This window comes from Solanum tuberosum, unplaced genomic scaffold, assembly GCF_000226075.1.
Source record: "Solanum tuberosum cultivar DM 1-3 516 R44 unplaced genomic scaffold, SolTub_3.0 scf00363, whole genome shotgun sequence".
NCBI classification, from domain to species: Eukaryota; Viridiplantae; Streptophyta; class Magnoliopsida; order Solanales; family Solanaceae; genus Solanum; species Solanum tuberosum.
Genome location: NW_006239298.1, coordinates 275,938 through 288,679, shown reverse-complemented (window position 1 = coordinate 288,679; position 12,742 = coordinate 275,938). Strand labels below are relative to the sequence as shown.

Sequence of the window (12,742 nt, the reverse complement as noted above, 5' to 3'; positions counted from 1 at the left end):
ACAACTCTCTATTACCCTTGCTACTGTTAACTTGGATTTCTACTTCTTCTCCAATCCTTGTAAAGTATAAAAATAAAAGACTAGATTCTTTCTAAGTTTCATAAATATACTTTGGTATTTATGCAGGTAAAATAATACAGGCACCTGATAGAAAAATGAATGTGTGCATAAACTGTCATGAAATACACCACAATAAGAATAGAGAAAGAAGCAGCATACGATGTGGTAGTGGTATGAAGAACAAAAGGACAGATTTAACTTATCCTAAGTTCCTAACCCTATATATGTGTAAATTATTTTTTTACTGAAGTACAAATAATAGATCGCAAACCCAATAAACAACCATATGGGTTGGGGTAGAATTCCGAACTCGAACCCATAAAATTCAAATCATGAATCTGTCTGTATAAGAGATCAACACTTCCACTTCAAAATTTCCTTTTTACCATGAACCATCCTTGGCAAATAATTCCCTTTCATTTTAGCGGCTGTAGTTCTTGCTCGTGAGTAACAGTTTCAACACTTCCAACCTGTTCATAAGTTAGAGCCCGTTCTTGCCTTCGCCTCCAAATTAACCATCCAATAGGAGCTGATAGTCCAACTATCAAAACAACTAAAAATGGTACTACTAGGGGCAAGTAATTTCGCGGCCAATGCTTCCTACAAAATTAAAATCATGTCAAATCAAGGATGTGATATCATATTATTAACACAGCACACAAGGCACGAAAAAGATGAAACTACCATGGAAAAGGAATGGTGGAGAAAGAGAGAGAGAATAAAGAACTGTGAAGGGTAGACAAATGAAGGAATTAGCAAAAGAGACAGAAGTAATTGCTTGTATACCTTTTTGGTGGAGGTTCAATGCCCCAATTGAACAATTTATAACTTCCAAAGGAATCCTTTAGATGAGGATGATGTTCAGCCAACCTAGCTATTATTTCCTGCATAATATATCATGAATAAATACACATTCTTCAACTCAAAGGATAGCAATACATATTTTAGAACGCTAAGTCACCATTGCAGTGGCATTTGGCATAAGGTCTGTAGATCCTGCTGGAAAGACACCCCATTTAGTGAGGGAATCATTTCCCTTTGTTGAAAAGTTCATTAAGCGAACCTGCAAGGTAAGTGACATCATCATGTGAAATAAGGTTGAATCAACCTACTTGAAAGCATAGTCAGTGCAGTCCGGATAAAAGAGTTGAGTTGCCATAGGTTAAGGATCATCATAAAAATAGTCAATCCTTGATGAGAATTTGTATAGCTCCAAACCTTGCTTGAGGTTAAGACATAGATGATTGACATATCACGTGTAATAAAGTTAAAACTCAAGACCAGTGGAGATTGAGTAACATACAAGAAATAAGACGTTCAAATATTATATTGAAATGCTGCAAGATAAGGTAGGCTTTCTGAAGCTTGAGTTTTGAAGTTTTTCTGAACTAAGCTATATCATACTAATAAAAAGGACTTCTCAAAACTAACTTCACAAACCCCTAGTTCTGCATAGCCATTTCCTGTGTTATTATGTCGTAGGTTGCCAAAACTTGCTTGTAAATGCTCAACAAGAAAAGAAACTACCTATTCAAACCCTCCCCCAACCACCTCCACCCCCACAACAACAACAACAAACTTCAATTACAAGCTCTTACTTCTCAGTTTAATTTGGACTAGTACTGTAGCATGGCATCTTTAGACCCCCTTGGAAAGAATAAATCTCAGACATTCTGTTTATGCCAAAATATATGCAGCTTGGCAATGCTGTTTTGATTAAATGAAGGTGTAACTTATCAAAAGAGAAAAAAGTGGTTCTGCCAAAATTACCTGTGAAACATTAACATCCAACTCTTGGGCAATGGAATGGGCAAGTTCTGGAATCCGTAGCTTCAACTCTGAGAAGTTGACACTTAGTGACATGTAAAATGTAACGAGCCCAATTTCAATCTCCACTGCAAGTTGATGTCAAAGATGAATTTGATAACAATGATAAGTATTTCTAATGGACACTAGCAAAACTAAATGAAATCTTGAGAATTTTTTCGGAAGATAAAAGTCAGCTCATTTGAGATTATGCAAAGATAGATGAGATTCATCAAACTGAAATTAGGTAAAAAACATGCCTATGTTCAACAGTGAAAACAGGAAATTATTATGCATGAAACTTTTGGAGATTGTCATTCCTTCCCTCGAGGAAGTTACCACAAAATTCTCATGCTTGTCATCGTTCAGACTTCAGAGTATTTGTCACAAAATTCACCAGAAATTTGACAATTGATTACTATAACTTAGTGGAGTGAATTTCAGACAGTCAGGCATATGGTCAGTGCATGTTCCATTAACTATTCAACTTTACTCATTAAACCTTCAAGTTACCGAATTTTGCAGAAGTCCAATAATAAACAAAACTAGCTAACCAACGACATATTTGTATTTCAAGTGTCATCTTTACGAATAGCAAATTTCAAAATGACCATTTATGTAGTAAAATACTGTTGTCCACTAAAATATCCCAAAAAGATGAACACATTGCTTTGGAAATTAGCTTACCAATCACATGAGTTGTGGATTAACAAAATAATAAATGTTGTCTAGCCTATTTAAGATCTGAGTAAATCTGTAATCAAAGTCAGAGAGTTGGACAAAAAGCGGAAAGGGGATAAAAGGGAACCAAGGGTTTTCAGTATTCCTTGAAGTCGTTATTAAAAATTTCCAATTTAATTAAATCTTTCTTCAGCTAAAAGAAGATTGAGAATGTCATGACATCAGAACAATTTTAAACAGACGGTTGCTTCTTATGAAGTTTGGCATGCCAGGGAAACTAGATGATTTACTACATGAATGGAAGGTCATATGTCAACATGAATGGGAATATAAAGACAGCAGCATTCCTGGACCTAAGGGTAAGAGGCAAAATTTCAATTGTCAAAAGTCAAAAGTGATTTGATCAAAGGCAATACATCATAACATTAGCAAGATGCAAATCTAAACTTGATCCTCACTTTCATAAGATTGAAATTTGAAAAGGAAACGACAGTATTGATCTATTTCATTTTATTTTAAGAAGAAGACCAATTGTATTAATCTATACAGATTCAGAATTTTGATTAAAAAAAAAACAAAAAACTATACAGATTCAGAACTTCCTAGTAGAAATGCTAAAAAAAAAATGCAGTTCTAGTTATGACAGCACCCTAATGGGAAGAGTAACCTTCCAGTAGAATTTAGAAATACTATGTGGAGAAAAGTTGTCTCTTCATACCAGGTATATCGTACCGAGGAGGTCCACTAGGAGCTGGTGAAGGAGACATATGTGCAGTGGAGTTTGGGTTATGCAAGTCTGAAAGCACTGGTGTAGATGGAGATGGAGGTGGAGGAGGAGATAAATTCAGTCTATCCCATAGCTCTGAACAATTAGTTTTCCAAAAACCAATTCTTTCATTTTCACGATCGTAAGTTACAAGAGTGTTGCGAACAACGATTCCTGTTGCAATTAAAAGCATGCATATTTCAGCTTGGAAGAGTTAGGAAGATGAACTTTGTCAAGTAGTGAGAAGTACCTCCAAGAAGACTAGTTGGATTCTTTCCATTCGGGAAAATTCCTAGGCAATAAGCACCACGTACTTTGAAATGCTTTAAAGCATACAAGTTACATTGGAAAAGGGGGGAAATAATCAATACAAAATAGTAAAAAGAAAAAGAAGCCAGTGGATCTGAAGCCAAAATAGCATCAGGCAAGATAAATAACAAAGTACTAAAGAAGAATAAGATGCCTACCTGGAACAAGTAGTTTTCAGGAGAGATAGTTAGTTTATTTCCATCACTGAAAACCATATCAACAGGCGGAAAGTTCTTTGCGAGCTGTGACACGTCGCTGGAATATATAACATATTAATAATATGGGTAGCACCAACAATAGGAAGAAAACAAATTTAAACAAGAAAATCATAGACACCAAATTAATTTCAGAACTCTTCGTTTAATACCTTCCAGCCCCTGAAAAGCAGATATCATTAAAACTAGGATCAGGCCCTTTGATCTGTTTTAGAGAATGAAGCTCTTTCATTACCTGAAAAGAAAAGTTGAGAGGTTCATTCTAGAAAGGAATAGACTTAGTTGCATTTAAAGATATTACCCACTAGTGATCCACTTATCCCGTCACTAAATATAACACAGCAAAAGCAATGCAAGACAACATCAAAGATGTCTAGAAGCGTGCAAGGAACTCTGAATATAACGAAAATTACTACCTGCTAACATCAACAACAACATACCCAGTGTGTCCACAAGTGGAATCTGGGGAGGGTGGGATGTACACAGACCTTTCCCCTACCTTTGAGGGGTAAGGAGGGAGGTTGTTTCTGATGGAAAAAATAAAAACTAAAAATTAGGAGAGAAAAAATACTTGGACTCTATTCAATAGGCTCAAATTCTCATTCTCTCAATTGCACAATTGAACTCTTTTAACTAGAGTTTTACTAACGAAAAATAAGATAGCACCAACTCCTCGGCTAAAAAAACAACGTTCTACAAATCAGGTTTGGAAGTGTTATATTACCAAATTGAGAAATTTAAAACATGAAACAACCATAATAAGTGGTTATGCAATGAAAATTATGTCCTTTGATAGCAGAAAAGATGGCGGCAAAAGAAGGAACAATATTAGACTGTGGAGTTACAGGATCAAGAGATATTTGGGTCATTCCTTTTCTTTCAAAAATATGTAGTAGCTAACAAAGCTTTTTATTTTTTTGGCAAGGAAATACCTAACAAAGTATCGGCTCACAAACTATTATTGACTAAGAGATTTTAGTTCCTGTCCCACACATGTATAGGAATCTCCGACTACAGGTTGATCCGTGATTAGGACATGGTGGTTTGTGACACCAATCAGTGGTGTAAGCAAAATTTTGAATAACAACAAAAATTAATAGATTGACCTACATAATCAAAAACACAACATTAACATGAATATTTTTCTAAGTGAATTTGTTTTGTAATTCCTTACATAAGGTTTCAGAAAATACTGGATCGTCACCTACACAAGCAAATTGTTGATAATTTTTAATTTCTTCAGGAAAATCTTCTCACCAATAGCATGTTCTTTTGCTACTACTCGTTTTCTCAGGCAGATTTGAATCAAACAAATGACAGAAACATTGGCAAATATGTAGATAACAATATCTTACAGCACTCTTGAAAGCTACAAATACTGCTTCTGGAAGGTAAGCATAGGTGGTACCACTATCAAGAATAGTCCCATGTTTTCCACCAAAAACCTGAGGATTTACTTTCAGCGGCTTCCCAGCTACATGTATCTCCTTCAGCTCAATATTGTAGTACGGGCTGTTGCCATCCGAGACTAGAGTAAATGCGTAAGATTTATCAAGTGTATTTGTTAGGAGGACCTAACATTCCTATGTATATATTCAATTATTTCCAATACATACCTGCGACCAAAATATGATTTGGTAAAGACCATGTGAGCAGGGGGTTTTATTCCACCAAGAACCATCGCCCCACCACCAAAATCCATCCCTCCATAGCACAAGGAGAAAGAATCACTGATTACATGTTTTCCAACAAGTTGATCAACTATACTGACATCCCCTCGACCCAAGCCCATTATTCCATCAGCACGTTGGCTGTAAAGATCACCAGTTTCCGCAATTTCACATCCAAAAACAGCTCGTTGTGGTCCAAGCTCACTTAGATTTCCAAAAGATATGACGTCCTCTCCAAGCAACCCGAAACTTGAACTCATCTCAGCATACCGTCTCTCATAAATACATTGCTGCCTCTTAAGGTCACAGGGACAAGTCTTATCACATTTCACAGATTGATAAGTGCTTGACTTTTCCGGCTGAAACTTAGGATCCTAAGTAAGAAAACATACATAGTACCACAGATCAAAAGAAAGAAATCAAAACGCCACACAATTCTAAGTGAAAAACATAGATAGTCAGAGGCGGACCCATACCTGTAAATGGGGGTGCACGTGCACCCGTCAACTTCGGAAAAAATTATGTGTATATATGTAATTCTATCTTGAGAAATTAACAGAAACTACGATATAATTAACAGTGCACTCATGAGGAGCATATGAGTTCCCTTGTGCCGTTAGTACAAGCCAGAGGAATCACAGACTAGGTTTTTTTTTGTTTTTTTTTTAATTTTTGATAACCGAGAAATCCGTCTGTGACCCGCCCTTTGGACCAATCACAGCCTTCTAAACTCGGTGGATAATGGGCCCGCCCCTCTACCCTTCTCCACTTAAATACCGGGCTTCGCTTTGCATGGTGTGGGGCTTGAACCTGTGACCTAAGCCACAAATCCTCCACCTTTTGCCACTTGAGCTAGGCCTTGGGGGCAATCACAGACTAGGGTTTGAATCCAGCTAAATCCATTTTTCATTGTTTTTATTTTAAGTTTAGCTTAGAGCTTATATTTAAGTTAAGGTAATATTGGTGCTCGCGAGGCCCTTCAAATCCTGGGTTCGCCTAACATAGTACCTCTCTTTAATAATTGTTTATGAAATTACTGAGCTATCAAATCACACAACTGGAAAATTAAGATAAATCTGTAACTTTTACTATATTTATCCAGAAAAAGGAAAGAGAAAACAAAATCACAAAGAGATAGTTGAGAGATGAACTACCAACCTGATGGTTGCCACACTTTTCACATGAAGAGCAAGGAACATAAGTAACAGTACTGCCTGTATCAACAATAAGAGCAAACTTCTGTGGTGGTGTTCCAATCCAAATATGAGTTGTATAGTATCTGCATCAAAAGTTGAGAAATCAGCAACCAAAATAGTTAGTAACAGTTTCTAATTTAAATTCTGAGCAATAGCTACGAATTCGAACCCGTTGATAAGGAGATCATCATGGAGAGACATGCGAGCACTGGCGGGGCTTTTCTGGAGGTGCCGACGGGAGATTTCAGCACGGCGAGAAGTGTCTTTCGGAGGAAAAAGCGGAAGTAACATGTTTGTGTGACGGCTGCCGTCCGCCGGCGAAGGGAGGAAACCGGAGCTGATATTGGAAACATCAGAAATTCGGATACCGGAAACGACGCCGTAACGTATCAACAGAGAGATCAACGAGAGGCTCACGAGAGTAATGGTGAACTGTTGCCATGCCATTTGAGGTCAAATTATGAGTCGGGTAAATCGGTGCAAATGGACAGTGTAAACAGTTCACCTGCCCAAAAAAGTGATGTTATTACCAAATACATACAAGGAATTAAGCTTAAGCAAAGGCGCGGAGAAGGGAGTGGGTCGAACGTTGACTTCACGTCTTCTTTTTTCTTTGTTTTTGTCGTGATAATTACTCCTAGTGCTTTGGGTTGTGCCGTTGGTGGTATCATCTTGAAAAAATTCCTTTTTTCTTTTTTTAGTTTTCGGATTTCATATTAGAGTTTCCATTAAATTTGAATGGCATATCTAGTAAGGATTATTTAGGTGACACTCTCAACAATTTTTTTATATATATTTTAGGCTCAATCTATGTTGATAGGGTATCATTTTTTATATTTTAAAAACATTCTTTCTGTTTTAATGATTAATATGAAAATTTTAGCATAATAATCATATTCATTGACGTATTGTTTTAGATTTTGAGAAAAAACTGAAAATAAGTAATTATTATTAAAAAAAATGTGAAGAAAAAAAGTCTCTTAATATATAAAAAATGATTAGTAAAAGTGAAAATATATTTTTGACACAATTGACAAATTAAAATGAACGGTGGATTAAAATTATAACACAAGTTTTTGATTCCGATTTACTTTTTCAATACATATATTTGCTCAAAATTTTATAGCCTCTATTCCTTTTAAATTTTCATCTTACTAGGCACATTTTTTATTTTAAATTCATTTTTTTAAGCCTTGTAGTAAAAGCAAAGGGATGCACATGACACTCAATTTTGAGTAGTGAAATTAAATATTAATTAATATTTCATTTCATTTTAACATAAATGACCACTGCTGACCGTTGATTACATGTAATCCAACGGTAGGTTAGACTTTCAAGTCCTAATTAATTTTCATAATTTTTTGAGGTATTGATTGTTTTTATTGACTCGAATCTTATCAGAAGCACTATGCAGTTAACATCTAATAATAATAATAATAATAAGATATTACCAAAATTAGCTGCACTATGATAAACAATTTATTTATCATCATATAGAAAAATCTGAAAAATAAGTGGAATTTACTTGATCGAAAGGTAGTAGTAGAGAAGCTTTCGTGATCGTTGATTTACACATGATCGAAATTTAGATGGAGAAAATCTGAGCTATCTCTTCGTTTGCCAATTCCTCCTGAGCATTTAATTGCCTAATTAGTCATTGGTCTTTAACTTCTTTTTTTTCTTTAAATGGATTGATCTTTAATTTTTGTCCTTAACAATTAAACTTGTGTCTGTTGGAACATAAACTCTTTAAGGACGTAGAACATAACTTGTGGATATTGTAATGCAAAAATCTAAAGGGATAATTTCATATAAAGTAGTTTTATTTGCACCAAATATAGTCAAGTTTTCATTTACATTAAAAATTGCCTCAAATTAGCAATATATACCGACACAAAAATTATTTTCAATAAAATGATCATATGTATATATAATGTATAAATAGTGTATACTGGTGTATAGATCAGAGATGTATATACATCTATATATATTGTTGATGCAATAAAGTATGCATTGTTGGTCAACTTTTTCAATTTCAACCAACAATTCAAAATTTTAGATATGAACTCCTCTGGATGTATCGATTCTTTTGATATAATATTCACTCAAAACGATTCACATTTACGACATGTCAAATTATAAAAATGATTCACGTTTTCCTCCTCTGTTTTTCTTTAATGGCGAAAATAGCATAACAATAGACTAGTAGTGATGCCAAAATTGAAACAGCATGAGGTAATTTAAAGAAGTTGGAAGAAAGCAAATCATGTTTTACTTCATAGCTACCGTCATCGTCCACTTTCAATTGTCCTAGTTTCCTTTTTAAGAGTCAAACTATAAAAACTTTAACAGTTATATTGCGATGTGTTTTTTCGTCATATTGATATGAAAAAAATGCAATTTATAGTATTTTCGTATAGTTTAAATTTTTTTGTTTAAAATGTCGAATTATGTAATCTAATTTAACTTTGAAAATTAGCTAAATTGACTTTCGAAAAATGTAATATGACAAATAAAAATGGACAGAATGAGTAGTTATTTTCTTCTGTGTATGACGAAAGGAAGGTTCCAAGAAAGTAATTAGAAGGGAGTTGGAAATTTCCTACGCTGGCTAATGTGTTAAAATTAAGATAGCTGACTGGCTAATTGAAATAATAATGAAAATTGTACTAATTCTGGTTAATAAAATTTTTAATTATCCCAAATATAAATGTATGTTTTGCGACAAAAATTTAGGAAAATTATTCATAATAGCAAACATTTAAATCAAATTAAATGTTATCGCTACTGTTTCATTTAATTCTATTTCGCATCTAATGTTTCATTTTTCTTGCCATTCAAGTGAGACTTATTGTATACATATACAATTGACAAGCCTAACACAAAAAACATATACATATACAAATAACAACTAATAAAATTTTGTATTTATATACAGATTCAACAATTTATATATATATATATATATATATATATATATGAAACTAATAAAAAATTGTATTTGTACAAAGATTCCACACACACACACACACACATTTATATATATATATATATATATATATAAAATTGACAAGTTTAACACAAAGAACATATACATACACAAATTGAAGTAAATATACAAACACAATTTTCATAGACACAGACGAATTGGCGTCGCGATTTATACAAATCAGAGGCTCTATAGCAAATAAAATATAGCTATAGAGCGCAAATAACAAAACTATATCTATAGAGCACTAATATGATTATCCGTGACACAAGAATTAAAAACGAAATAGGGGCGAAGTCGAAATAACCCCACTCCTGATTATTTACAAGACTCGAGAACTAAACTGGTCCAACTAACTCCGGGCTGAAAACTAAATTGGGCCTGTTCAGCAGCCCAATGATTCAAACAAAATCATAATAGGGGGAGTTTCCATAAATAGCACTATTTATGCCCCTGTGGTGATATCATTAAGTTTTTAAACATAATACGAATAATTTTAAAAAAAATTAAAAGGCCACCTCAAAAATAATTATAAATTATTATGAGCAGCTTTCAAGTATAACAAACATAAAAATCATATTTGTATATTATAACTATAGTTTGCATAATTGTGCTCCATAACAAATTTTATGTTTGCTATGAAGCTTTTGATTTGTCTAATTCGCTAGATACATCCAATTTTATACAAATTGTTCAGTTTTGTATAAATTCATTTATACATTGTAATTTATATAATAAGATTTGCATTTGTATAATTATAAGTGTATATGACAGTATATAGGATGAAAATATATGTATTTGTATATACACTTTCCTCTCGCTTTATACAAACACAAACACATTTTATATCGAAATGTATAAAATGCCTAATTGTATACCGAATCAGATGGCAAAAAATGGAATGTTTTCTGCGAATTACAAATAAAATATATTATGGCTATAGCATTTAATTTGAATTATTAGTTTGTTATTTCATACAATTTTCCCAATTATGAGCAACTTTATCAACATTAGTTCTCCTTCGATATATAATGGTTATCGCCAGAAATTCTTAATTATTAGCTGAATTAATATAAACAATTACAAGCATGGGCAGATTTTTCTGCAAATAGACATATTATAGAATAAGGTTTTAATTATTCACATTTAATTAAGGTCTTAATCTTAATTATTTAGATTTCAATTATTAAATCAGTCTATTTTATATGTCTGAATTTTAATCATTCAGATTTTAAATAGGATAATTGCAATACTATAAACTACTGAAAATGACAAAATAGTACGTTCAAATCATTTAAGCCAGCAATAATAATATAATATAGTATTTGATAATTGAACCGTAGAAATTGACAATCATTTTAATTAAATAGGTGATGTGTATTTGAGAAATTGTTTTATTCTTGTGTGTGACAAAATTAAGATATGAAAAGTCAAAACATCCAATATCTTCATTCAACAAGGAAGACACAAAAATAAAACTAAGATCACAACAAAAAGGCAAGCTATTAGTACTTGACACCACACACATCCATGGTAATGGAGTTTCAATAATCAATTTTCCTATGGCTATGATGAAAAAAAGATTTCACCACATTAAGTCTAGTATATGTAACCTTGCCTCTCTACAAGCAACTATTTTCACAGGTTGAATCAATAACCTACTTGTCACAACTCACAATAAAACAATCTTATCGTAGCCTCGGCCCGAGACTTCCCTTAGGATAAAAAATTAATAATGGACCGTTAGTTCGACAATGTCCAAATTCCAACTAGGGAAAATTGTATGTAATAGCAAATTATTAATTCAAATTAAATGCTATAATCAAAGTTTGATTTAATTGTAACCCGTCGCAAACTGTTGTCATTTGCCTCTCTCCCTGAAATTTTCGCTCGCCACTCTCCATCTCTCGCTCGCCAGTCTCTCCCTCGCCTCTCTCACGTTATACAAACACAAATGTATAAATTGCGTTTCTGTTTGTATAAAGCGAGAGAAAATTGTATATACACATGCAAATACATATATCTTCGTCCTATACACTTATAATTATACAATACAAATCTTTCCCTGCCCAATTCTCTGTTGTCTTTCTCTCATTCTCGCTTTATACAAACACTGATTATACAAAATACAATGTATAATTTGTGTTTGTATAAAGCGCGCGAGAGAGAGAGATTTGATATAGAAACGTTTTATTTCGATTCAATTGTATACAAATTCAAAATTTATGCAGATATACAAACACATAAAATTGAATTGAAAGACTGCCAGCGATTTATACAAACGAGAGACTGCCAACGATAAATACAAATGAGAGGCTGTCAACGATTTTATACAAATCTAATGCCCCCAGCTATTTATACAATCTGATGTTCCATAGCAAACTTTATGTTTGCTATGGAGCGCAACTATACAAACTATAGCTATAACATACAAATATGATTTTTATGTTTGCTAAATGTGAAAGTTGCTCTTTCAACCATATATAACCTTGACAACAAAATATATATTATTGACAAATTTGTGTTACCATCACTTCAAAAATTAACACACATTAGGAGAGACCAAATCCTTGAAAAGAATCTTTCTGATAGATACACTAAGCAATAATACAGATTATTGTAAGAACCATGAGCTTCATCAAGTATGATTAGGACTTATAGTTCCACAATTAATTATTTCCCGTACCCGACCAGATTAATGTGAAAAAGAGTGATATGTTTTTGCAATTTAGTATGATTTTGTTCTTGAGATTGACCCATATAGGAGTCAGATTCAATGAAATTTGTTCTCAAGTGAATTTAAGGGTGTGTTTGGTATGAAGGAAAATGTTTTCCTAGAAAATGTTTTCCTGGAAAACAAGTTGATTTTTGACTTATTTTCTCATGTTTGGTTGGTGATTAGAAAATATTTTTAGTGTTTGATTTATGAATGAAAAATATTTTTGAGAAATATCTTTTATTTTTACTAGAGTAGAAAATAATTTTTCAAATTGAAAACATTTTTTAAAAACAAACTTAAATATTTTTTTTTGGGGGTGGGTGGGTTGGGG

General features: G+C 33.1%; 1 protein-coding gene across 2 annotated transcripts; it reads right to left on the bottom strand.

Annotated features, from left to right (window-relative positions):
* Positions 1-96: 96 nt before the first annotated feature.
* Positions 97-7,356, bottom strand: LOC102586351 (aspartic proteinase-like protein 2). 2 transcript variants are annotated; one of them, XM_006361809.2, is made up of 12 exons: positions 6,873-7,354; positions 6,666-6,786; positions 5,454-5,881; positions 5,193-5,349; positions 3,990-4,072; positions 3,781-3,877; positions 3,564-3,636; positions 3,266-3,487; positions 1,831-1,955; positions 1,022-1,123; positions 847-944; positions 97-660 (listed from the first exon to the last, which is right to left on the bottom strand). In XM_006361809.2, exons 1-12 carry the CDS (start codon positions 7,148-7,150, stop codon positions 477-479), a joined length of 1,968 nt encoding a protein of 655 aa, XP_006361871.1. In that variant the 5' UTR covers positions 7,151-7,354; the 3' UTR covers positions 97-476. The 2 variants fall into 2 exon arrangements, with proteins under 2 accessions (XP_006361871.1, XP_006361870.1); XM_006361808.2 differs by having other exon boundaries at positions 3,564-3,877; positions 6,873-7,356.
* Positions 7,357-12,742: the final 5,386 nt, after the last annotated feature.

Excerpts from the sequence above, each read along its gene's own strand:
- LOC102586351 (XM_006361808.2), bottom strand. The coding sequence starts at position 7,150 with ATGGCATGGCAACAGTTCACCATTACTCTCGTGAGCCTCTCGTTGATC. Across the intron at positions 5,350-5,453 it reads AAATCATATTTTGGTCGCAG|CCCGTACTACAATATTGAGC; the intron begins GTATGTATTGGA and ends GGATGGCAACAG. Across the intron at positions 1,956-3,265 it reads TCCTCGGTACGATATACCTG|TGGAGATTGAAATTGGGCTC; the intron begins GTATGAAGAGAC and ends ATCAACTTGCAG.